Source organism: Uranotaenia lowii, chromosome 3 (assembly GCF_029784155.1).
Source record: "Uranotaenia lowii strain MFRU-FL chromosome 3, ASM2978415v1, whole genome shotgun sequence".
Classification (NCBI taxonomy): Eukaryota; Metazoa; Arthropoda; class Insecta; order Diptera; family Culicidae; genus Uranotaenia; species Uranotaenia lowii.
Genome location: NC_073693.1, coordinates 364,309,946 through 364,336,853, shown reverse-complemented (window position 1 = coordinate 364,336,853; position 26,908 = coordinate 364,309,946). Strand labels below are relative to the sequence as shown.

General features: G+C 36.3%; 1 protein-coding gene across 6 annotated transcripts in view; it reads left to right on the top strand.

Moving 5' to 3' along the window:
- The window catches only part of LOC129756856 (uncharacterized), a 57,608-nt gene extending 46,970 nt beyond the window's left edge, over positions 1-10,638 (top strand). For all 6 annotated transcript variants that reach the window (XM_055753889.1, XM_055753895.1, XM_055753891.1 and 3 more), the window contains exons 3-5: positions 6,414-6,941; positions 9,696-10,064; positions 10,133-10,638. In XM_055753889.1, coding sequence (XP_055609864.1) covers positions 6,414-6,941; positions 9,696-10,064; positions 10,133-10,224 — 989 coding nt within the window. In that variant the 3' untranslated portion in view covers positions 10,225-10,638. The remainder of the gene's footprint in view (positions 1-6,413; positions 6,942-9,695; positions 10,065-10,132) is intronic.
- Positions 10,639-26,908: the final 16,270 nt, after the last annotated feature.

The following is a 26,908-nucleotide window of genomic DNA, read 5'->3' as shown; positions in this document are numbered from 1 at the left end:
ACGGAAACAATCAGCCTGCAAGGATATTGTCGAATAATGTATCAAGCACTGTGTGTGTATGTCAACTAGCATTAGCAAAAAAAAACCTTTTTTTGTTTCCACCGGAGGCAAAAACCATCAGCTACGATGAACTGTGCGTGTGCATGTAAGCCGGCTGGCAATAGAAAACAGTTTCAAAAACACAATGTCTATTTAGCAAATCTCTGTGCCAAAAATGCGCTAAAAAGAGTACTGTGTCAAAGATGATATGATTGAAAATGCACTACTGGCAAAAGATTTGGGCTCTCAGGCAATATGGATACATGACCACTACATTCAAGCGAAACAAGAAAAAGATTTTATGTGATTTTCATCCCATTTTAAAATTTATTTCAAAATAATATAAATAATAAAAAAAAGTGAGAATCGAACCCTTTCCAAGTAGTTTTGTAGCTTTATTTTCGAATCTTACAGAAATACGCATTTAAACAAGTTATTCATTCACCTTTTTTTTAACATAATTTGTAAAAATTTATATCGTTGCTTGAAGAGTCTCTTGAATTATGTGGAAAAATGTCAAAGATGGATGTTCCTAAAAATACTTACAATTATCGATTACCTCGTTTTTAAATCATCGCATGCACCGCCAGAGAAGAAAAATGGCATTTGTTTATCTATCCCCTAACATCTGACACCGTGTTCCGGTTCATTTTGCTTTGGACTTCAATTCTTTCATTAGCACAGAATGAAAACATCAATCAGAAAAAAAACGACCGTTTCACTTTTACCAAACCTGAACAAAGCAGGCATGGATTTTCCTCAACTCAAAACCCGGAACAGAAACACTATTTTTTCCACCGTGAATAAACTTTCAGCGCTTTCTTTGATGCACTTTTGGTCCGTGTCTCCGATTGCTTCGATGTTTACCATCGTGTGATGATTTTCGAGGCTGGGGCTGAGTGACGAAAAAGACTTTTCCGATTCCGGACTGAAGGAAAATGGGCAGGCGAATAGACAGACACATGCATGGTGGAAAAAACTTCGCTCACGCCATCAGTAGTGTTTTCTCTCCACTAATGTGCCTGGTATAACTTACCTCAAGCGAACGAAACTTCAGAACCAACATACACATTCGTCAGATGTTCCTACCGAAAAAAAAAAGTTCAAAAACTTGCCACGAACATCATTCTCCTCGATTTCACTCGCAGACAACAGAGACGGCAACTCGTAGTGCTGTTTTCTACATATTTACATAGATACCCACCTTCATAGATGCTTTTCCAGTAAAGAAGATGTGCAGCGAGTTTTCAAGTGCTTTTCCGGAATGATTAAACATTTTTTCACCTTCACTCGGGCGCGGTATGCTTCCCGGAGTTCTTCCAATCCATTTCCAGGCAAGAAAAGTTCTATATTCTTTTCTTGGTAGCCGGAAATACACCCAAAGATCAAGGATCTTTCGGATTGTAAACTTTTGTCTACACCTCAACTTGGCCATCAGCGAAGATATAGGGGAACTAGGTACAAAATGCGCAGAGCGGGCAAGATGCGCCACCATCAAACATTTTTAAACATTTCTGAAAATGCCAGTTAGGTCTATTTACATTTTTATGCGTTCACAAAGTTCTTCGAAATAACAGGTTACCTCATCCGCCATATTGGTTGGCAGATTTCCAGAATGATGACGTAGTTGTTATGAAAAGTAGCAACCATTGTATCGAATTCTTAAGTTTTTCCATAAAAATTATTATTTATGCCAGTAACTTGTATGCCACTGTCCTCAAATTCATAAATTCAACTTCTCTTATTTATGAGCTTCTTTAAAAAACACGGTTTGGTTTGCGGTTCTGCATAAAATGCAAATTTACCGCGGAAACGTCTAATTATTCGGGGAAATTGTTATTACTCGGAATTATTTCTAAGCAAATTCTTAGCTTAAAAATTGAAAATATCGCATGAGGACACATTTAATAGTTCTAATGAATCATTTAAAACGCAAATTTTGAGTTCGTTAACAGTAAAATATGAAATCGATAAATCATCTTTTATCGTAACTATTTTCTTATTCGAGTTTTGGAATGATTCCAAGCTTTTTATTCAATACATTTCATACTGTAATCAATTGTTTTAACACTAACTTTAGTTCTTTAACACTAATTACTGAACTTTTGTATGCAAATGACGAAAAACGTAGATTTATTTTTTATTCCTATGGAATGTATGAAGAATCTCATAACAACTACGTCATCATGCCCGGCGTGGGGGTACGTTCACGCATGATTACGGTACCCTATAATTCAAATACTCTGATGCGTTCATAAATATTTGTGGACCTTCTTAGTTATTTATATCACGTGAATTAGACGAAAAACGAAAAAAAAAAATTTCGGTGTATTTCTTGCAATTTTTGAATTTTTCTCGTAAGGAATTACGGCATCTAAAAGCAAAAAAAAACAACCTGTCATCTGTTCTAATGATGAACATGGGTCTTTGCATTCACCAAAAAAAATTCCAAATTTAATAATAATTTGTATTTTTTGAGCAAGTTTGCGACAAAACTTCAAAAGAAATTTCTATGTTAAATTGAAAAACATAACTTTAACATAAACAGAAATACATGAAATTTCCTGAATTTCATAAAGATAGATTAAATAAACTTTTCACTATAATGTCAGTTTATCTGGCAACACTGCGTTAAGTAATCCATATTCAATCGGTGAAGTAAATACAAGTATTTTTACCTGTCAAACACATTTGGGGGCACTTAAATCAATAAACACGTAATAAACGTTTAATGGTGCGTTTGGGTACACACATAAATATGCGCACTTTGCCTCTAACGAAATGGAAATCATAGTTTAGAAAGCCTTTCATAATTCAATTATTAAGACTTATATAATTGGTTTAAGTGTTCCCGTTAAAATATTTAAAGTCTCCTTTTCAAAACTTTTGTCGAATTTACTGGATTGCATTCTTCATTTACAAGTTATAAAAGATTCGTGGACGTTTCACCCCCAGTTCCCCTAAGCGCTAATCTAAAAAAATCTGAAATCATTTATGATAAGACAAACACAAATACAGTACAAATATTTATTTGTTAATCATTAATCTGTATTGATTCATACCTAAGATTGTAACCATTTTTCCAGCGGGTATGCGGACCGGACAAATCTGGGTTATTTCATCTCGAAACCTGGCAAAATCCGGGCATTTGGTTTAAAATTGTCGACCAAAATCCGTGCAACATCCGGACAAATTTGGTCAAAATTTAGGAATTACTTATAAAAAATTACGAAAAAAAAATCATTCATAATTTATCAGCAGACCTGAAAATGTATTTTGGGCCGATTATTTTTATGAAACTTGCAAATAAGAACATCGTTCTGGACACATAAATAATTTTTTTTTTTCAACACAATTTTTTTTTTTTCATGAGATTGATTTGAGAATGAGAATAAACCCGCGCTTAATCCGGACTTAAAACAAAAATATTGTCAACCTTATTCATATCTCATAGAGAAACTTTTTTCCTTGTGCATTTGTATTTTGTTTTAGCAAATTTAATTCAACAACATCGTCAAAATCATTAAAATATGAAACTTTTCCCAATAAATGAGTGAACTATCCTTATTCAGTATAGAGTTATAATGATTTTAGTTCAAACTTACTTATTGTTAGTTCAGAATAAACACGCACATTATAGCTTTAACATTTGCTAAGACGCTCAACTCTCTATGACCTTTCCTACCGAAGTTATCGCAATTTTAAGTTGGGTTTTTCTTGTACTTTAGGAACTTCTGGGGCTAAAAGATTTGATTGTTTGTCCGGGATTTTAACACTATCGTATTTTTCATCTCTTTATTGGGGGAAAAATTGGGGAGTATGTACTACATACCACGACAGAAACTGGTTATCTTCACGAACCCATGTTTGAGTACGGTCAGCATAAATTTGTTAAACATCGAAATGTTTTGAAGATAACTAAAGTTTAAAAATAAAATATTTTAATATTTTCAGTAGAAAAATTATAAAAAAGCTACGAAAAGCAGCCTAAGGGGTGATACGGTCAAAATTTGGTCAATATCAACTTGACATATTTCTTTCAATTTTGCATTTAAAAAACCTGAACACCCCTCATTTTGAAGGTGTGTGTGTAGAATGTGGCTCCTATTTTTATTTTGGAATTCACTCTTCAGTTGTCAAAATGCCGTCCAAGGAAGAAGAGCAGCGTATCAAAGTTTTGCTCGCGCATCGCGAAAATCCGAGCTACTCGCACGCAAAGCTGGCAAAATCGCTAAAAGTTGCCAAATCAACCGTTACAAATGTAATTAAAGTGTTTGGGGAACGTTTGTCGACAGCCAAGAAGTCTGGATCGCGGAAAAATCGAAAACCGGAAGCCGCTGAGATGACAAAGAGAGTTGCCGGTAGTTTCAAGCGAAAACCTAACCTCTCCCTACGAGTTGCCGCAAATAAGCTGAGTGTATCGTCTACAACCGTGCATCGAGCCATAAAACGAGCGGGACTATCGACTTACAAGAAGGTAGTGACTCCAAATCGCGATGATAAACAAAATACGACGGCCAAAGCGCGATCCCGGAGGCTGTACACGACGATGCTGACGAAGTTTGACTGCGTGGTAATGGACGACGAAACCTACGTCAAAGCCAACTACAAGCAGCTTCCGGGACAGGAGTTTTATACGGCAAAAGGAAGGGGAAAGGTAGCAGATATTTTCAAGCACATGAAACTGTCAAAGAAATATCTGGTTTGGCAAGCCATCTGTACCTGTGGCTGGAAAACCAGCATTTTCATAGCTTCCGGGACTATCAACCAAGAAATTTACGTAAAAGAGTGTTTGAATAAACGTAAATATGCTGCCTTTCCTGAAGAAACACGGTTGTTCCGTACTGTTTTGGCCGGATTTGGCATCTTGCCATTACGGTAAAAAGGCCATGGAGTGGTACGCCGTCAACAACGTGCAGGTGGTTCCCAAGGTTAAGAACCCTCCCAACAAGCCAGAGCTCCGCCCAATTGAGAAATATTGGGCTATTGTCAAGCGGAACCTAAAGAAGACCTAAAAACTGCTAAGGACGAGCAGCAGTTCAAGACAAACTGGCTTTCTGCGGCTAAGAAGGTGGACAAGGTGGCTGTACAAAATCTGATGGCAGCTTAAGGCCCGGCAATTCGGATTTGGAAAAGCGGAAGCCTAGCTGAATATTTTTCCTGAATTTTATACTAGTTAAACTTGAAAAAGAAATTTAATTTGATTTTTTAAATCAACGATTTCAACGATTTACACGCGTTTTCCCTTGACCAAATTTTGACCGTATCACCCTTTATAAGCATAAGAACCCAAACTCTGGGTGCAAACGTTGCCCAGAATAATTGCACGTGTGCGCTCTAACTCTCTCGCGTTTTCCGTCTTTGATGGAAAAGAAAAACTATTTCGAAGCGCATGAAAAATCACACGGAAACGTGAAAGTTTTCGCCCGCCCGCCAGCTCCAGCAACTCTTACGGGTAAGGAAGGAGCTTTCCCGCTCGGAGCTATTTTCAGGGGAAACATTTTTCCACCTTGTATGATGGTTTGTAATAAAATAATCTACTCCCGGCTGGCAGGGAAAAATCTACCGTGAAGCTTCGCTTTGCCTTCATTGTAGCGTACCAAAGAACGCTCGCTGGTACCGTGCTTAAAAATCGATCAAATCTGAAACGAGTATCTTGGGTGTCGTCTTTGAGGCGAACGATAGCACCAGTGAATACACGTAAGCAAAGCTCAAATTAAAATGATCACTCGTTCGGAAAACTTAAATCTTTTCTGGTTTTGTTTCTCACTACCCCTCTCTTTCCAAGTGTCTGCTAGAAACTTGAAAGAAGAAAAACAGACAGTGGATGTTCTCGCTTTGGTTACAATCTGGCAGCATATGTAGTTGGAAGAAATTTTAATTCGTGGATAGCTATTAAAAAAAAAGGTGTGTTAACACTAACATGTTGTCGGATTTCCTTCTTGATGTTCAAGTTTTCGTGAGTAAATTTAAGAACTGTGATTCAGGATTTCACCAAATATTCATTAATTTTGAAAATTTCCGTTTACTATAAAATAATCACAAAGTTTACATAAATGTCGAAAGTGAGAGAGAATATAAATTCAAAAAAAAAAGACTACGGACAATAAAAAGCAAAAATGATCATTGCGAAATGCCAAAAATGACGAAAATGACAAAAACGACAAAAATGACAAAAATGACAAAAATTACACTTCGGTTGTTCTCACAGAATCACGAATTTCGAAAAATTCTAAAATTTGTGTGACATTTTTTAAATTTTAAATTATTGAAGTTTTCTTCGTCAATCAGTTTCTGTGATAAGCTAAGAATAGCAAAAGCGTTATCCATCAACTGATCTTCAATTTTGCATCTTTCCTTTCCATTCCCAATAGACGTCTTCCCGCTAAAATTGCAACATGTTCGGATACCCCCCTACAAGTTCCGCGGCGAATCGGCCCTTCTCGAGTGTCAGTACGAGCTGGCCAACGGAAACAACAACGGACACACCCAACAACACAGACCTCGACCCAGGTTCGATATTTTCCACGATGACGATTACTACAGCGATGGCAACGATGGAGATCCCTTGGGAACTGGGGGAGGGTTCAGCCCAGGAGGGGGAGGAGCCATCGGAGGAGCTGGAGCTGGAGGAACAACTGGAAGCACTCGAACGGAGAAGCTGTACTCGGTCAAGTGGTACAAGGACAACGAGGAGTTCTACCGGTATGTTCCGTCGGCCAATCCGGCCATCAGGAGCTTCAAGGTAGACGGCATCCGGGTCGATCCGAATCATTCTGACAACAGCAAAGTGTTTCTCCGGCAGCTGTCGCTCAAATCGTCTGGCGTTTATCGGTGTGAGATATCAGCCGAGGCGCCTAACTTTGACTCCGTTCAGGGCGAAGGCCGGCTGGATGTTATTTGTGAGTATTATGAATTTTTGATTATCAGTTTTTACTACGCGCGCTTGAAACTATTTTCAAATTCAAATGATTTTCGTTGGCCATGTAAAGTATTTCAAAGGTTTGGTAATTGTCAAAATTGTCAAAATTGTCAAAATTGTCAAAATTTAAAAATTGTCAAAATTGTCAAAATTGTCAAAATTGTCAAAATTGTCAAAATTGTCAAAATTGTCAAAATTGTCAAAATTGTCAAAATTGTCAAAATTGTCAAAATTGTCAAAATTGTCAAAATTGTCAAAATTGTCAAAATTGTCAAAATTGTCAAAATTGTCAAAATTGTCAAAATTGTCAAAATTGTTAAAATTGTCAAAATTGTCAAAATTGTCAAAATGGTCAAAATTGTCAAAATTGTCAAAATTGTCAAAATTGTCAAAATTGTCAAAATTGTCAAAATTGTCGAAACTGTCAAAATTGTCGAAACTGTCAAAATTGTCAAAGTTATCAAAATTGTCAAAATTGTCAAAATTGTCAAAATTGTCAAAATTGTCAAAATTGTCAAAATTGTCAAAATTGTCAAAATTGTCAAAATTGTCAAAATGGTCAAAATTGTCAAAATTGTCAAAATTGTCAAAATTGTCAAAATTGTCAAAATTGTCAAAATTGTCAAAATTGTCAAAATTGTCAAAATTGTCAAAATTGTCAAAATTGTCAAAATTGTCAAAATTGTCAAAATTGTCAAAATTGTCAAAATTGTCAAAATTGTCAAAATTGTCAAAATTGTCAAAATTGTCAAAATTGTCAAAATTGTCAAAATTGTCAAAATTGTCAAAATTGTCAAAATTGTCAAAATTGTCAAAATTGTCAAAATTGTCAAAATTGTCAAAATGGTCAAAATTGTCAAAATTGTCAAAATTGTCAAAATTGTCAAAATTGTCAAAATTGTCAAAATTGTCAAAATTGTCAAAATTGTCAAAATTGTCGAAACTGTCAAAATTGTCGAAACTGTCAAAATTGTCAAAGTTAACAAAATTGTCAAAATTGTCAAAATTGTCAAAATTGTCAAAATTGTCAAAATTGTCAAAATTGTCAAAATTGTCAAAATTGTCAAAATTGTCAAAATTGTCAAAACTGTCAAAATTGTCAAAATGGTCAAAATTGTCAAAATTGTCAAAATTGTCAAAATTGTCAAAATTGTCAAAATTGTCAAAATTGTCAAAATTGTCAAAATTGTCAAAATTGTCAAAATTGTCAAAATTGTCAAAATTGTCAAAATTGTCAAAATTGTCAAAATTGTCAAAATTGTCAAAATTGTCAAAATTGTCAAAATTGTCAAAATTGTCAAAATTGTCAAAATTGTCAAAATTGTCAAAATTGTCAAAATTGTCAAAATTGTCAAAATTGTCAAAATTGTCAAAATTGTCAAAATTGTCAAAATTGTCAAAATTGTCAAAATTGTCAAAATTGTCAAAATTGTCAAAATTGTCAAAATTGTCAAAATTGTCAAAATTGTCAAAATTGTCAAAATTGTCAAAATTGTCAAAATTGTCAAAATTGTCAAAATTGTCAAAATTGTCAAAATTGTCAAAATTGTCAAAATTGTCAAAATTGTCAAAATTGTCAAAATTGTCAAAATTGTCAAAATTGTCAAAATTGTCAAAATTGTCAAAATTGTCAAAATTGTCAAAATTGTCAAAATTGTCAAAATTGTCAAAATTGTCAAAATTGTCAAAATTGTCAAAATTGTCAAAATTGTCAAAATTGTCAAAATTGTCAAAATTGTCAAAATTGTCAAAATTGTCAAAATTGTCAAAATTGTCAAAATTGTCAAAATTGTCAAAATTGTCAAAATTGTCAAAATTGTCAAAATTGTCAAAATTGTCAAAATTGTCAAAATTGTCAAAATTGTCAAAATTGTAAAAATTGTAAAAATTGTAAAAATTGTAAAAATTGTAAAAATTGTCAAAATTATCAAAATTGTCAAAATTATCAAAATTGTCAAAATTGTCAAAATTGTCAAAATTGTCAAAATTGTCAAAATTGTCAAAATTGTCAAAATTGTCAAAATTGTCAAAATTGTCAAAATTGTCAAAATTGTCAAAATTGTCAAAATTGTCAAAATTGTCAAAATTGTCAAAATTGTCAAAATTGTCAAAATTGTCAAAATTGTCAAAATTGTCAAAATTGTCAAAATTGTCAAAATTGTCAAAATTGTCAAAATTGTCATAATTTCCATAATTTTAAAAATTTTCAAAATTTTCAAATTTTTCAAATTTTTCAATTTTTTTAAATTTTTTATAATTTTCAAATTTTTCAAAATTCTCAAAATTTTCAAATTTTTCAAAATTTTCAAATTTTTCAAAATTTTCAAAATTTTCAAAATTTTCAAAATTTTCAAAATTTTCAAAATTTTCAAAATTATAAAAATTTTCAAAATTGTCAAAATTTTCATTATTTTCCAAATTTTCGAAATTTTTGAAATTTTCAAAATTTTCAAAATTTTCAAAATTTTCAAAATTTTCAAATTTTTCAAAATTTTCAAAATTTTCAAAATTTTCCAAATTTTGAAAATTTTCAAAATTTTCAAAATTGTCAAAATTTTCAAAATTTTCAAAATTTTCAAAATTTTCAAAATTTTCAAAATTGTCAAATTGTCAAAATTGTCAAAATTTTTCAAACTGTCAAAATTGTCAAAATTGTCACCAAAAAATTAGTGCTGATGGTTCCTTGTGGCAGTCATTTAAGACCCCTTCTTTTCTTTCTGTATTTTTTTTCTAGACATCCCTAAGGATGGTCCACACATCAGTGGCGATCGAGATGCTCGCTCTTACCACATGGGCGAAACCCTGGAGCTTAACTGCACCTCCGGTCGATCCTATCCAGCCTCAACCCTCCAGTGGTTCATCAACGACGAACCGGTGACGGATTCGGAGCTCCTGATACCCTATCCTCGCTTCCAGAATCCCCACGGGTTGATCACCAGTTTTCTCGGTCTAAATGTGATCGTCGGCCCTCATCACTATGAGCGGGGCATCATGAGGATAAAGTGTGTGGCCAGCCTTTCGCCGGTTCTTTGGCGCGAGGGCAAGGAAAGCATCCTTCAGTGGGAACAACCCACCTTCGACAATCGAGAGGCCATGCTGTTGGGTAAGTTTTATGAAATTTAAGGCAATTTTACATTTTTTTTAAATTAATTACCTCAAATTTGTTTACAGTTAAAAGTGGCGCTCAGAGTTGGAAATTTTCGATAAACCGATATCTGAACCTGGGATCGTTGACAATGATTCTTGTCAAAGTTCTGTTATGAAACTAAAAAAATACTTTGGCTAGTCCTCCCGCAACTAAGTAAAATCACAAGCCTCCGATTGATGAATCTGACGTTAAGTTTGACTATTGTTTTCGAAGCGAACGACAAACGCGTGCAATGTTAAATTGGGTTTAACATTTCGGTGATACTAAACATATAGGCAATCGTGCATATCCCCCAATCCAAAAGCAAAGCAAACAGTATCAATTAGTTTTAAACACAATCATTTTGATGAATGAAGAGAGAGAATGAATCGAAAAGAACGCAAATAAATTGTTGCTTACTGTAAAAAACAAAGTAGGAAAAAATAAAAATGCGAAATTATTACTAAAAGTAACCTGTCCCCCATTGAAAAAGAAGTATGTTAAGAAGTAAGATAATTAAGAAATTTAAAGAGATATGTAAATAGTAGAACACAACAGAAAAAATCTTAAGAAATAATTATATTATAGTTTTGTAATAAAATTTATCAAAACGATGAGTGTTTTTGTCCGATTGAGAAATTCCTCCCTTCTACGAATTCCGGCTAAGTATAACTTCAGGCGTTTAATTCAATGGAAATCGAATACCGAATGTATGTTTTCGCGCTGATAAGAAAGTTAGCCTGTTGAACCCATTTATCTCTGGCTTCCATTCATTCGACTTTTTTCCTTTCTTCTGCCGCATTCACATATGAGCCACAAAGCAAATAGCGACGATTCCGCTAACCTGAAACAGCCACTAATGGTAAGTATCAGTTAAATCTCATTCAGGAAAAAACGGAAACGAGGCTGGAGACAAGAAACTGACCAGAATGGCGGCTAAAGTTCTATCTATAGGACGAGAAAGTGCTGGTCATTCGATATCGAGACCTTTTAGATTTGTTACCTTGCATCCCCGCACTGCTGAAGGCCGGAAGTTATTTTTGTGCCTTCGTTCGTACTGTGAACAAAAAAGAAAATGGCGTGCATCGAAGTGATAATGCCTTATTCTTACCGGAGCGGGGAAAAACTGACAGTCGGTTTTCCCGGAGGCTTAACGGGTCCTTATCGGTGAATCACCAAGCCAACAATTGGGTGATATCTATAAAACAGATTGAGGACCGTGTGGAGACACAATTGCGGCATAAACTGAGCTATATTTTTTACTGAAGAGTTCGATGAAATTAATATCTCTGTTGATTGTTATATGAAAATTTTTATTGATTTTCACAAAGATCCCGATTTACTCGTTCAATTGAACATAAATGAACACAAAAGTTAATTTTAACAAAAGATTCAAATTAATTCACTCTAATTTTTCATTTGCTATCAAAAACCAATTTTTTTGAAGATTTTTTTTTCTTAACTCTAAGCGTACATCTTCGAGGATATTATGGCTAACATTTTACAAATGCTAAACCCATCAACCTATGGAAAGTGTACTAGGTATGCCGATCTCATGCCTGCTGGCTTAGAAAACTTGAAGGCTTTCCTCTACGCCACGGGCTGCGGCTTAAATGAATCTTTTGTCAGATTTTGTCTATCACCTCTAGTTTTGATGAGATGGCGTTTATAAGTTTAAAAATGAATCAAATTTGAGTGAAATCAATCATTGACAACAGCTGAATTCAAAAATCGACATGAAAGACGAAAACTGATTCTGGATTTTTTTTCTTTATTTTTTTTTCGCCCGATTCTGGGTAGATTGTAAACCATTTATTCAATAAACAATATTATGCTAGTTGGGATTCGACCAAACCGAACTGAATGCCAAATTGAAAAAAAAAATTGAGTTATCTATTGCAGCGGATGGAAAACATCTTGAACTACCCACTCTATGAAGTTCAGAACATTTTTACTATTTTTGAAGATATTATATAAAAAAAAACCCAATGTTGCAGCAGTGAAAATGACAAAAATGCGTTGCGCTAAAAAGGAACTGAGAGCCATCTTAGAGGGAAAAAAGCACGTGTTGCTCAAGAAAACTGGTTTTGTACGGAATAATCTACAGTTTGTTTGGTTTTCCGATTCGAAACTGCGCTTCGGTCCAGTAAAACTGAAAACTGATTATTTTAATGATGAATTACGCTATCCTGGCCAAAAACTTCATCCTGCGGATCGTCGGGATTTGTATAAATTTTCATTCAGCCAGACCAAACTGAGTCCTTTGAATTTTATTTTCCATTTCTCCTGATCGATTGGTAAGGTTTTTAAATTTTAATGATGATAGAAACTTATTTTCATTGCTTCCCATCGTTAAGAACACAGACGGTAAGTTAAAATCTATTATATTTATCATTTAGAAAATGGAAAATTTGTCAGGCTCGGTTCATTCTGTCTTTACGAAAAAAACAATTTTTCTAGCATCAGCCATGCTTATTTGCTGCTGCTGCTGTTTCTAAAGTGCGTATTAGTAGGCTCCTAAGTTCACAACACAATAAACAAAAAATTAAATTGTACCTACTATTTCTAAAAATTTCAGAAGATATCATTACAAATATTACTGACATTACTAGAAAAAGTTTATAAAATAGTTTTATTCAACTAAACAAACTTTATTTGAGTTTTATCTCAAAAAATATCTGGCGTTCAATTTATTTTAAAAGCTTCTTAAAACCTTCGTCAATTTTCCCGTATTTTACAGAATTGATAAAAATTATAGAAAAGAAAACTTGTATCACTTTTTCACTGGTTTTATCTTCAATTTTTTTTCAAATATTTTACAATTTCGTCAAAAAAGAAGAAATTTCAAAAATAATTTTTGTTTATTTTCAAAACAATGATAGAAAAAAAACTAATTGCATACATGAATCCAGGGCATTCAAGTTTTTCAAAATAAGCTTTTAAATTCTGTGCATCACGTAGAAATGTGAATTTTGTGGGCTAATGAAATTTATCAAAACCGTTTTAAATGTGTTCTAAATGGACATTTTGAATGACAAGAAACACAAAATAAAATTTAAGCTCACATTAGTTATTTGAAAAATAGTTTATATCGACGTAAAGATTGTAATTACAGAAACGATTTTTCTTAAATCAAAAGTAATCGATTAAACTAAAGATTTTTATGCTCAATCAGTTGACTATCGTGAGTAGTGAAAACTTGTTGATGTGTTAAATTTGTATTTAGTGAATTAATTTTGAAGTAAATTGGTTTGTTTCTAATTCTGAACTTGTTTACTTACATTTCTCAATCAAACCCCATTCTAAAGGCGAAGTAGGGTTTTTAGTGTTAAGTTTTGGGTTTCAAAATTAAAAAACAGTGAAAACACAAAATTAGTTTCAACTTGTGAACGTCATACAAAGGGTGTCCACGATGAAATTGCCACACACAAAATTGACCCGCAAAATCCGAGTTTTCATCCGATTGCCATCAAATTTTCAGGGATTGAAAAATAACTACTAAACTTCATTTTACCATTTTACTCGTATTTCATTTACAGTCCATACGCAAATGCCCGCACCTTCGCCTTAACCCCGGCCATAAAATTCTGCACAACCTGTGAATCCACCGTTTTTTGCATGTAAACCCATACTTTCTTCAGTTCCTCGACTGTCTTCACTACCTTTGGTCGTTTAAGAAGGTGCTGCTTCATAATCGCCCAGTTCTTCTCGATGGGACGGAGCTGCAGAGAGTTGGGAGGGTTGAACACTTTCTGCTCGAAGTTGACCTTATTGTCCGCATAACACTTCAGCGAGTTCTTGGAGTATTGGCATGAGACCAAATCCGGCCAGAAGATTTTTGAGACGTTGTGGGCCTTTAGGAGAGGCCTACTTGCTAAACCAGAAATTAATTCGCAAATTTTGACATCTTCTGAGTGCGGACATACTCCGGAACGCTGAACTTATCCTTGGCTGTGAAAAACAGGTTGTCGGGGATCTGTTTGAAGTCGGCCATCAAAAATGTTTCATCGTCCATGATGCAGCATTCAACTTTCGTCAGCATGTTGAGGTACAACTTCCTGGCACGGGTGTTTGCGAACTTGTTCTGCTTCTCGTCGCGATTAGGGGCCTTTTGCACCTTGAACGTTCGAAGCCCAGCCTTAGTTTTGGGCTTTTGGACAAAACTTCGGCTTAGGTGCAGCTTTTTAGCCACATCCCGAACGGAGGCGTTCGAGTTTCGGTTGAAGGAACCACTTATGCGGTTGTGATTTTCTGTGTTGTACGGAATACTTTTTCCTTCATTTCTGGGCTTCCGATCGGTGATCAATCTTTCCTCGAACCGCTTAATCACTGGCGACACCGTGGAATTCGCGATTCCCAACGTTTTAGCGATGGAACAATGCGAGAGATCCTTGTTCTCCTGATGAATGCGCAAGATTTAATCAGGCACGAGCTGTTCTTCCGACTCCATTACCGCGAGTTTTGATCACATGACTTAAAAACTTGCAGGATGTAAACAATGCACTATGAACTAAATTCACTAAAATTTTCATTAAATTCTACCCAACAGTTAAAAAGTTAGAGCAATTTCATGGTGTGGCAATTCCATCGTGGACACCCTTTAGTGACGTAAAATGAAAGGTTTCAGTCCTGAAGCTATTTCATTAAGGACTAAATACCGCCAGACGCGAACCCGTTTTCTTGCACTGAATATTTTATTTGGGAAAAATCTGCATAGGGAGTCCCTAATGAAAGGTCCCCCGTGCGCACGGCGTGCATTTCACTATAATGTTTTCTACAATAAATGTAAAAAAATTGTGGATTTGCTTTTTTTTAATAACAAATAAGTTAACATTTATGTGAGATACATACAAAGATAAATTTACAACAGATGCGTTACTTGTTCGTAAATTGGACAGCACTATTCCAATGGCACTGGAAGCTCTTTCTACGCTTACTTGTGAAGAAGGTGCTGATAAGACAACCATTACTACTACATGCAGCTCAAGATGTGTCCCTTTTTTGCCAACCAATGACTCCAGACTAGTGAACTTATATGTATATAAGAGAAGCGACACGTCTGAAACACAAAATTCCAATCGATACAAAAGAACTGTCAAAATAGATTCCAATCGATCCGAGCTTTTGTCGAACAGCTCTAAAACAAGGAGAGTATTTTGATTGCTTTTGTAGTTCATGAAAATAATTTTTAAGCTCGTCATATGAATCCTCTCCGAGCTTGAACATTTAGCCAGAAAACAGCGCTGAAGATTTTTTTTTTGACCAAGCTTTCGGCGATGTGACCAGATATTTTATTTTAAGAGGGAACAGATGCCGCTTCTCTTATATGCAGGTTGACTACTCCAGACATGAAATTCGTAAGGCCTTCTTTTCTCACATCCTGGTGCCTGTACTTGCACTTGGAAGCTTGAGGAATGTTCGAGCGGTTCGATTCTATCATCAAAAAGTTTCGTTAGAACCGAATCTCTGCTTCTTGGTTCACCTGCCAAACCACTCGGACTCGTTGGGTTCAATCTGTCCTTCTTCATCATGGTTGTTTTCCAGAAAACTAATTCGCTTGCTGATGTCACAAATAAACCCTTTAAATATTTAAAAGACAAAATCATAAAATAAGTCCATGAAGAACTGGGACAGCGGAAAATGTGCAGCCTTCTGCTTTTGGTGCAATGCCTTCGTGACAGCTTCAAAATCTTTAGCATACTTTCAAAGATCCTCCGATATTCCTAGAATAAGTTAATTTTATAGTATTTGATCGGTACTGTACCGGTCAGGAAATAGGATACAAGTTTATGTTTGTAATATGTGTCTAGTTTTATATTCACTTGACACTTTAATCCATTTGCTCGTAAACACCACTTTCTGTACACGTACCCTAGTATTAATATGTACTCTCTCGCAACATAAGAACTTTCGCCGAGAGAGACTCACACAATAGTATGTAAGCCATTTTAGTTGTTAGAATAGATTGTAACGTTGAATACTACACACGGATTTTTCACTTCTCTAATAATTTAGTAATTAGTCCAACTAAAGGGTGATACGGTCAAAATTTGGTCAATATCAACTTGTCGTATTTCTTTCAATTTTGCATTTAAAAAACCTGAACCTCCCTCATTTTGAAGGTGTGTATGTGTAGAATGTTGCTCCTATTTGGATTTTGGAATTCACTCTTCAGTAATCAAAATGCCGTCCAAGGAAGAAGAGCAGCGTATCAAAATTTTGCTCGCGCATCGCGAAAATCCGAGCTACTCGCACGCAAAGCAGGCAAAATCGCTTAAAGTTGCCAAATCAACCGTTACAAATGTAATCAAAGTGTTTGGGGAACGTTTGTCGACAGCCAGGAAGTCTGGATCGGGGGAAAATCGAAAACCGGAAGCCGCTGAGACGACAAAGAGAGTTGTCGGTAGTTTCAAGCGAAACTCTAACCTCTCTCTCTCTCCGATATGCCGCAAATAAACTGGGTGTATCGTCTACAACCGTGCATCGAGCCAAAAAACGAGCCGGACTATCGACTTACAAGAAGGAAGTGACTCCAAATCGCGATGATAAACAAAAAACGACGGCCAAAGCGCGATCCCGGAGGCTGTACACGACAATGCTGACGAAGTTTGACTGCGTGGTAATGGACGACGAAACCTACGTCAAAGCCGACTACAAGCAGCTTCCGGGACAGGAGTTTTATACGGCAAAAGGAAGGGGAAAGGTAGCAGATATTTTCAAGCACATGAATCTGTCAAAGTTCGCGAAGAAATATCTGGTTTGGCAAGCCATCTGCTTGAAAAGCAGCATTTTCATAGCATCCGGGACTGTCAACCAAGAAATTTACGTGAAAGAGTGTTTGAATAAACGTCTGCTGCCTTTCCTGAAGAAACACGGTTGTTCCGTACTGTTTTGGCCGGATTTGGCATCTTGCCATTACGGTAAAAAGGCCATGGAGTGGTACGCCGCCAACAACGTGCAGGTGGTTCCCAAGGACAAGAACCCTCCCAACACGCCAGAGCTCCGCCCAGTTGAGAAATACTGGGCTATTGTCAAGCGGAACCTAAAGAAGACCAAGAAAACTGCTAAGGACGAGCAGCAGTTCAAGGCAAACTGGCTTTCTGCGGCGAAGAAGGTGGACCCCTGTGGTGACTGTACAAAATCTGATGCAGGGGTTAAGCGTAAGGCCCGGCAATTCGGATTTGGAAAAGCGGAAGCCTAACTGAATATTTTTCCTGAATTTTATACTAATTAAACTTAAAAAAGAAATATAATTTGATTTTTTAAATAAACGATTTCACCGATTTACACGCGTTTTCCCTTGACCAAATTTTGACCGTATCACCCTTTAAGCGACTTCTCAATAGTGAATCCGAAATCGGCAATTGTGGTAAACAAATCGCAACTATAACCTGCATACTGTGTGGTGCTTACTCACAAACCTACCCCAAAGAGGAAAACAAATTCTTCGCCCAGCGGGTGAACAGCTGGCTAGTGAAGTGCCGAAGACTTACCTGGACATTCTTGCTACTGGTAGATGCCGTCGACGAGAGACGGGAAGAAATATCCCGAAATCCGAACCCGGCCGAGCCCGAACAGTATAAAAAAAAATGAAATAATTCACCCGTTATGTCAAACGTCTCGCTCATGCTGCGAAAAAAAATTTCCTTGGCAATAATTGTCTCGACCATTTTATATTTCCCTCCCCATCTAGATGGGAACCAAATAGGGAAAAACTCGATGTTATTAGTATTCAAATAGGACTTATATTTGACTTACGACATTTTAATGTATGTGTGAGATATCGTAGTTTTTGAAAAATCGCTGTTAATTCATAATATTAGAAATATCTTTAAAAAAAAGTAATTTGATTCAATTACAATCATCTTTCTGCACTGAATGCATACGGTTTGAAAGAAATTTGCAAAATCGTATTTAAATAAATAACTAGTTTGACACAAATTATTTTTCAACTTTGAAGAGTCAAAGCTCCCATAAAATTCAAAATAACGACTTCAAACATATTCAGTTATTCCAATTAAAATTATGTATCTGAGTCAATAATTGCTATACTTATTCAAAAAAGTCATGCATTAAAGAGTTAACATTTCACATTTAGCAAATTCTCATTCTTAAATAGCATAATTTTTCTAATTTCTTAAACGGTTTTAACGGCGGTTGAAATAACTTTTTCTTAGCGCTGTCGAAGACTATAACTTAAGGACCGCGCAACAATCTAAGAAGAAAAACACCTAAATTTGGCATTCTTTACCTCAAAACTCGTGGAACCACTTTTAAGTATCTTGGTATCTTGAAGTAACCGAAAATGTTATTTTCAATTTTGCAGAAAAGAGATTCATTAGAAAATTTATAACATTTAAGTGATACTTCTAAAAGAAGCACATTAGTGACAAACGAATAAACGAGAATTCTCGTATTTGGCCCGTAATGCGTTGACTTTAATTTATTAAAGAGTTTGTAATGAAATATAACTTGGTTTTTCTCTTCTGATCGGGTTCCCAAGAAAAAGTTTAGTTTTTGATTAAAATCTCTATATGAATGCATCGAGCTTAAATTTCCAGAAAGAGCATTCACAAACATATAAATCGCTTGAAGTACATCCAAATATGGGCCGTTTTTTTAACCGTTGACTTCAATGCCCGTTGTTCATTAAAAGTTGTAGGTACGAATATCAAAAAAAGATTTAGTCGGAATATCATATATCACTGTAGGAATAAAATACAAAAGAATAACCTTTAACGTTAATGTTAATGGTTTCTTCTCTTTAATCAAAATAAGATATATTCCAGATTGAAGTAATTTCAAATCAGAATGATTTAGCTCAAAATTGTAACTGCATTACAGACAAATATCTCGCCATGTTTCTTTAGAGGCAGAATTGTGATATGCTCTTTTGATCTTAGATTCCATCTTTTTAAAAATATCTCAGTTGATTAGACTAAAGAGTACAGCAGAATCGGAACTAAAACTAAACCGGAAAAAAAAATTTTCGTTTCGTTTTAAATCATTTTCAGAACTGCTTCTTTTTTCAACATGTTATGAAAGTTTCAATTATCTCTGACTTGCAACAATAAAACCCCAAAAGAGAAAATAAAATGCCATTTTCTTTCAATAATTTCCGCAGGCAGAGGAACCAGTTTGAGTTATGAGTCAATTTTGAATCTAAACGAATTCTCGCCCAAGCATATCTTAGGGGTATTGTTCGCTCGAAAATGTTCTGTTCCAGCATAGGAGAATTCGTATACCTTGTTCTCGATGTTCCATTTTCCGGGCTCTGGCTACCAAACTGCAACGTGTAGAATGAGAAATTGCTTTTAATTAATGGTAACTATCAATCTACCTGGACCCCACGCCGGTGTGTTTGGATGCGGAATTTTGCTGCCCGTTATGCAGGCAGGCTCAATGCATTGGCCAAACGGAATGGTTTGAACTTAGGTTCTGAGAAGGATTTTGGAGCTACTTGCAGCTTGCACTAGAAACCCGATACGCGAAGCCTCTCGCATCTCTTTGAATGTTACTTTGAAATGGTAATAGTGTGTCCCGAAAACAGCTGCACCGAGTTTTCGATGGTAAGTGAATTAGTGTTTGGCTAACAGTTTCATTGGACATTACATGGCGACCGTTATGAAAACTGAGACAATTTAAGCAACTAGCACCCTACTTGCCGGTACGTTTATGCGTCGAACGAAGTTAGCAACAGCACCAAAGATTGGACACGCTGCAGGTGTCGCTGGTTATAAGCAAATTCCATACGTCTATCTTGTTTGATCGAAGCAAGCATTGCAAGAGTTGATACCTGCTGCACTGTATTTACCCGGGTGCAATTTCGCACACTTGGATTGCAAACTACATACAATACTACCTACTATTTTATCTGGCCTACTATATCACTGGATTTTTTTTTTCGTTTTCCATTTGAAAGTGGAAACTCTGCGGGTTTTAAAACTCCATTTTTTGTAAAATGTTTTTCAAATGCTATCCTTGTAATCTGATAGAGCATTTTTGTACTTGTCTTTGTTTCAAAATGCGACTTTTACTTAATTGTGCCTAAATGTAAACTACACTAATTACACTACCTAGAAAATAAATGTCTCAAGTCCATAAGAACCCCCACGCACAATTGATATGTGAAAGTGCTCGAAATATAATACCCCACTGGCTAGAGGGATTATTTAACATTCTTATTAAATTTTAATGCCATAAACGAGTGTACGCTCGAAGTAGCTAAATCTGATTAGCATTAAAAAACAGAAAGAAAGAAACCATGAATACACAAAACAATTTTCAGCAGATTTTGTTGTCCTCTGCCTTCAGTAGGGTACAGCGCCTCGTTTGTAGAAGGAAGCCACGGGAAGTCCTACCACCTTAGTAGTAATGGAAGAGTGAAATATACTGTTTGAAGAACGGTGGAAACAAGCCGCCTACTGGGTGCCAATCTGAGTAAGCACCAGGGGAAGGGCTGACATGCTTAAACTGTACAAAGTGCTCTCGCCGACGGTTGTGCAGTTCTGCTTGCGGTGAAATGCCATCCAGCTACTCGAAGGAATACGCTTGTGAGTAAGAACGATGATTTTACGTCGACTGGCGGTTCTCGACCTTAACTTTCGTATGAAAACATAAAAGGATAAACGGAAACGCACGCTTGCAAGCCCAAATCAGATCAACGTCAAAAACGCGTATAATGATATGAGGCTTTACGCATAAACACACGTGAGTAAACATAGACGGGTAGCACACAGACATAATCGCACACACACACACAAACATGTTACATACGATAAAAGTCGTCGTACATGCATAAATCAACTTCATCTTTAGCTTTTTGAGCTCTGGTTTTTTTCTCTCCTGTTTCTCCCACACATTGTTTTCCTGCTGATGTCTTCTGTGGCTTTCGGAAAAAAAAAATGGAGACACTTTCCAGCGTAAAATTTTCGCTTTCCCGAAGACACAACCTCCCCGCCAGAAAGTGTTATCTGTCAAATCAAATCTTTATCGCTAATGAAAATCGGAGCGAAAAGCGCTCATCTAAATGCTAATCGGATGTGGGGAAGAAGCAGGGTACGCGGAACGAATTTTCCGCATGCTTCTGTGGGAAAAACCATCAGAATGAAAATGAAATACAAATCCGCTCACAACAGAAACAAACGCTCATTCACGCAGAAACGCCGAGGCACAAATCGCAGTAGGCTTGCTCTTGAATGGGTAATAGGACAATTTGCCATTTGCGAGCGTTGCTGTGCGCCATCAACGGAACCCTGAGAACGGTGCCTAACATAGTAGGCTTTAAGCAAAATTTGATGCAAAAATTAAATTCATGTTAAATTTATGTCAACGATTAGCATCTGGAATGAGCGATAAGAAGAGTAAGCAAGATCGAGATACCTACCATAAAGTGGTTGAGCTTTATTGCGTTTGAAGCTATGAATTAGGCATACCATTTATATTGGGCTATACGGTAAATCGTTTCGGAGCATAGGTTGAAGATCAGTCAGTGTGATTTCGAATTTATGAGTTGTTTTTTTTTTATTTTATTTATTTGAAACGGCTCGAACCAGTAGGTCTGAAGGAGCAAAGTTTGCTTGATTTTACAGACCATGAAGTGTCAATATGACACTCCTGACTAAAACCAGTCATTCTTATCTCTCAACTGATTTTTACCAAATTTATAGTTATGGAAACCTCGTGATGTAACTCAATTATGTTTTCCAGACACTTCAGTTTTCAAGTGTTAGAGGTGAAAAATGTCTGGAAAACATATTTGAGAGTCCACTTCAAATGTGGGCGTTTTTTTTTATTTAAAGGGTTTATTTACGATATTGTGGCTTTCACCGAAACCTGGCTGAACGATAGAACCCTTACCAGTCAGGTGTTTAGCTCCGACTACACAGTGTTCCGGCGTGACCGAGGTCCTCTCAACAGCACTAAATCCACCGGCGGGGGTGTTCTGATTGCCATCCGATCCGGTCTTTCAGCCACTCCAATCGACGACGAATCATGGAACGATCAGGAATTAGTGTGGATCCGTATCGATCTCTATATATACGAACGCTATATTTTTATCACATATGCTGACTCCTATAAAACGAATCTTCCAATCATCGCTCATGGAATCCACGTTCCCTTCCATTTGGAAAGAGGCTTCATTGTTTCTGGTCTATTGCAATTTTTATTTCTCTAATGAACAACATGGATTCATGCCCAAACGCTCTACGACAACAAACCTGTTGACGTTCACATCTTCCGTGCAAGACAGTTTTGCCATGGGATCTCAAACCGACGTAATCTACATCGACCTGACCGCAGCTTTCGACAAGGTAAACCACAAAATAGCCATAGCCAAACTAGATCGTATCAATATTTGCGGCTCTTTACTGGAATGGTTCCATAGCTACCTGGTAGGACGGAAACTTATTTTACGATCAGGTGAATCATTTTCCAATCAATTCCCTGCCTCTTCTGGAGTACCTCAAGGGAGCCACCTAGGACCCATCATATTCCTGATCTACTTCAACGACGTGCTGCTGCTTCTCGATGGACCAAAACTGGCGTATGCCGACGACTTGAAATTGTTTCATTCCATCAATAGCCCCGAAGATGCCAACGTCTTACAGAGCCAGTCAATTGCCTTTCCTTGAATCGCAACAAATGTACGGTAATTTCGTTTTTAAGCAAGCGGCTACCGCTATCGGCTGATTATTTTCTTGGACATGAGACAATTGCACGAGTTGAGCATGTGAAAGACCTTGGTGTGATCCTGGACGAACGGCTGGATTTCAAGATCCACACAAACTACATCGTCGATAAAGCTTCCAGATGCCTGGGTCTTTTATTCCGCATGACAAAAGACTTTGAGGATATTTATTGTCTCAAGAGTCTTTACTGCAGCTTGGTTCGATCGAAGCACTCCAACTCAGCGTGCGATCCCGAGGCTTGAGGAATCGTAATCTTCAGCTCTTTGCTCCTCTCCGACAGAATAACTACGGAGCTAATACAGCGCTAATTGGTGCAATAAGGACGTTTAACCGCTTCTCTGATCATTTTGATTTTGACGTTTTGAGGGAATTATTCCGAAGAAGAATCCTTACTAAGGATTCCTTAGTGCTTTAAGTATAGTAGGGTAGGTGTACCCTCCTCCGTCGTATCCCTCTGATTCGTCGCAATTCAAGAATGCATGTTTTAGAGCCGAAACATCACATTCCACTTTAATGGGGTTTGTTTTTTTGATGTCTAGTTTGATCTCCCACTAGGGGATGGCGCTGATCAAAATGGTTCCTTTCGATAAAATTTTGTATGGAAAAAATGAGAGTTACATTTTTTTAATTTTTTTGGCGAAACTGGCACACTTTTTTAAAACTTCCAAAGGTACCTACTCATTTTCCGGATCGTTTGCACCCGGTGCTGGTATCGAACGAGGTGGTGAAAGTTATTAAAATCGCGGAAAACTGTCGGTGAGAGAGTAATTTTTTTTGTTTTGATTTTCTTTTCTAGAGCCAGTAGGGCTGCCAGTTGGAATATATTTTTATGTTTCGTCAAATTTTCTCAATTTAATACATTATTAATAAATATGCAATTGTGAAAGATTTGTTTTTTTTTTTTTGGTTAACACTGTTTTCAGTAAATCCTAATGGCAGATGTCAAGCTATGTTTTGAACAATCCGTAATAGTACTGTCACAGTACGTTTGTAAATTGAGTATTCTCGATCGAGGGAATTTGGAAGTGAATGAGCTTGAGTAAATTATAAACAATTTGATTTGCTGCAGTTTTGGACACAAAATCTTTAAAAGGAAACGCTTTGACGGTTGGTTACAAAAATTTTATTGGAGTTTACGATTCATGAAAATTCTAAGCTCTTTGCTTTGAATTCATTAAAGTACAGAAGAAAAAGTTTCAAATAATTTTTGTTGTGGTACCATTTATGTATACATATACATATATGTTTAAAAACCTCATTGTCATTATAGAAATTAAAACATACTTACAACCGTTTTAAAAACAAAAAAAAAAATGCAAGGAAGTGAAATTTCAAAGAAACTCTGACGATTTAAATCAAGTTTTAGAAACGTCGATGGTGAATTGGCAGAAAAACAAAGACTTCCTAGAGCTGTTTTTGACATTTTTTACGAGCACTTACTGAGCGTGTACAGATGAGACGGGACAATTAATCTCAAAAACAATCGGTATGAAAAACGGGGCTGATAACCATGTTCGTTTTTTAAGTTGACTTTCTCAAAACTGAAAAGTGTTGGTGAAACAACCAGCATAATATCACGAACACTACCAGCAGTAAATAGGACTTTAATCTATTCACTTTTATTTACCGGAAGTCAGCGGGAAGTCGGACATACATTTATATATAAAAAATCAAGTGTAACTGGCATCCCAGTAAGGTGGCAAAAAAAGAAACGTCAATAATCGGTTTTCGTTGTTTTGTTTTATTTTGTTCGGGTTTGTCGTTCAGCTGGTTCTGTTTCACTGTAGTACGGCATATGATCCCCTTGAGAAAATCTAACTGGTGGCAACTGGCCAGATTCTTAAAGTGAACATCGATGCTGGATCGAAAAGGCAGCGGCGGTGTCAATCAAAATCTACGGATTCTAGAGACAATTTCACAGCAGCCGATTCATTATTTTATCATCTCCAGCAGCAATCCGACAATTTACCGACCGTACATTAAAATTATTACTCAATTCATTTTACAGTCAATATTGGGAAGAATTTTCCGGGTATCGATGGGCTGTACGAGTTTCGCTTAATTTAGGACCATCGTACGGTGACGGCAGCTGTAGAACTAAACAAACAAACTGCAATACGAAGCAAAAAACCGTGGCTGACCATGCTGGTGATTCTTGCTACTGATAGCATCAAATTCTACGGAGCCTGTTACACCTTAGATGTTTGAAATTTGTTCTTTTTGTTGACGGGCAAATTTTCGATTTTGAAATAGAAGTCATAAAAGAGAAAGATGATTGAAAAAGTTAATTTCCCATTCTTCACTAACTTGAAATATCTGAAAAAAAGTTGTTTTTTGTGAAGTATGGTTTTTATTTGTTTTCTAGCATCATCACGATTATAGCGCAATTTTTACTTTATCCGTCATTTTTAAATAATTGTAATCGTACCCCTTCGTTAATATTCGGAATAATGAATAAAATTCATTAGCATATAAGTAGCTACCAAACAGATTAACACGAAAATTGGCTTATGACTGTGAAATGACTATTAATGGTTTGTAAGTATATGCCTGAAGACCTTCCCACTTATGGAAATTGAGTCACCATACGTTTAGGTTTAATCAAAACTAAGATAATTGATTCATATTTCTAGTTCCTTTATTTCTGCAAGAGCTGTGGCTAGCTACAATGGATTATGATTGCTCCTTTCCCGTCATAGATGACTGTGTAATCACACACTTTAAGCTATATGTTTTCGATACTTTCCGATTCATGCCACGTTGGGAACAGAACATATCCGACCGGATTCCTATGTAGCCATGGAGAATCGAAAGCTTCGATTTGGTCGAGATTATTGATCGTATTTTTAAGTTTTTGAGTTTGTTAACAGCAATAAGTTCGGATAGATTCAAGTTGAACTGGATTGCTACTTCGTCAGAAACATCCCTTTCTCCCAATGCAACCTTTTTTTAAACCTGCCGAAATACAAGATTTTATTTGAAAAATGAATTGTGAAATTCAGAATTTTAAAATTACCATTTTTGACTTTGTTCAGTATATCAACAGTTTTGTTCAAATGTGTTTCAAAGAATTCCGAAGGGTCCACAAAACCTCCGTGTACTTTCTGGCCAGGCAATTTCTATTATGGGCAGGATAGAACAATTAAAGTCTGAAGAGATTTTTAAACTCTATTGGAACTCGGTTGCATCAAACTAGTTCCTGGTACCCTGGCTCCGTTCGATTAGTTAGCTGCATAGACCAAGAAATAATTTTGGCCGAAAAGTGCGTTTGTCTTGATTGATCTGAAAAGATACATTAGGCATAAATTCCATGATTGTTTTATTGAGTACGTACAAAATTATTATATACGGTAATACGATTAGGCTTACCTCTTCAGGCAGATTCAATACGTGATGGCACCGGAGGCTGTTGTTGTTAAGGCTCATGCATCCTTAAACATCGACAGCGGATTGCCTTTTTGCCATCTACCAACGAACTCAGCTTCATGCTGGCTGCTTCCGGATTTCAAATTGAAATTCTTTTGTGGGCAAATCCAATGAACTCTGGACAAAAATCTTGTTTATGTCATGGGAAACGTTATAAACATCTAAAAATTCACTGCAGAATAAACTAACTTACCCAATCCAAGATTCTAGCTTAGCTAATCTCCAGCACAACTGAAACGGTATTGGCCAATGGCTTGCTCCGTCCGTGGGAATAACCGTCGGTGACTTTTTGAAGCTATTTTCTTCGGATGTTTGATGTTTCCCTTCGCTTTCAGCTAAGGTGCTTTCTTTCTCGCGATGCACTATTTATTGCACTTACAGGACACCGAAAGACGCATTGCTCAGGTTGGAACATCGCAACAGATACTTCTTTTCCCCTTTTGTCTCCTGGTCCGGACCGTAACTGAAAAACTCGTCACTGCTTTTTCGTTACCCAAATCAAATCTGAAAATCAAAATCAAAACAAAACGACGAAAAATTTTTCTCTTTAACAAATTTTCTCTCTTCACTGAGAGGGAAATTCAAACTCACTAGTGGCGGCTCCAAGCGGTCGGTATGTACAGGCGCTTGCCGACACAGGCCATTGGCTACTTCACATGATAAACTTAAGCTTGTGAATTTATTTTCTATCACAAATTTATC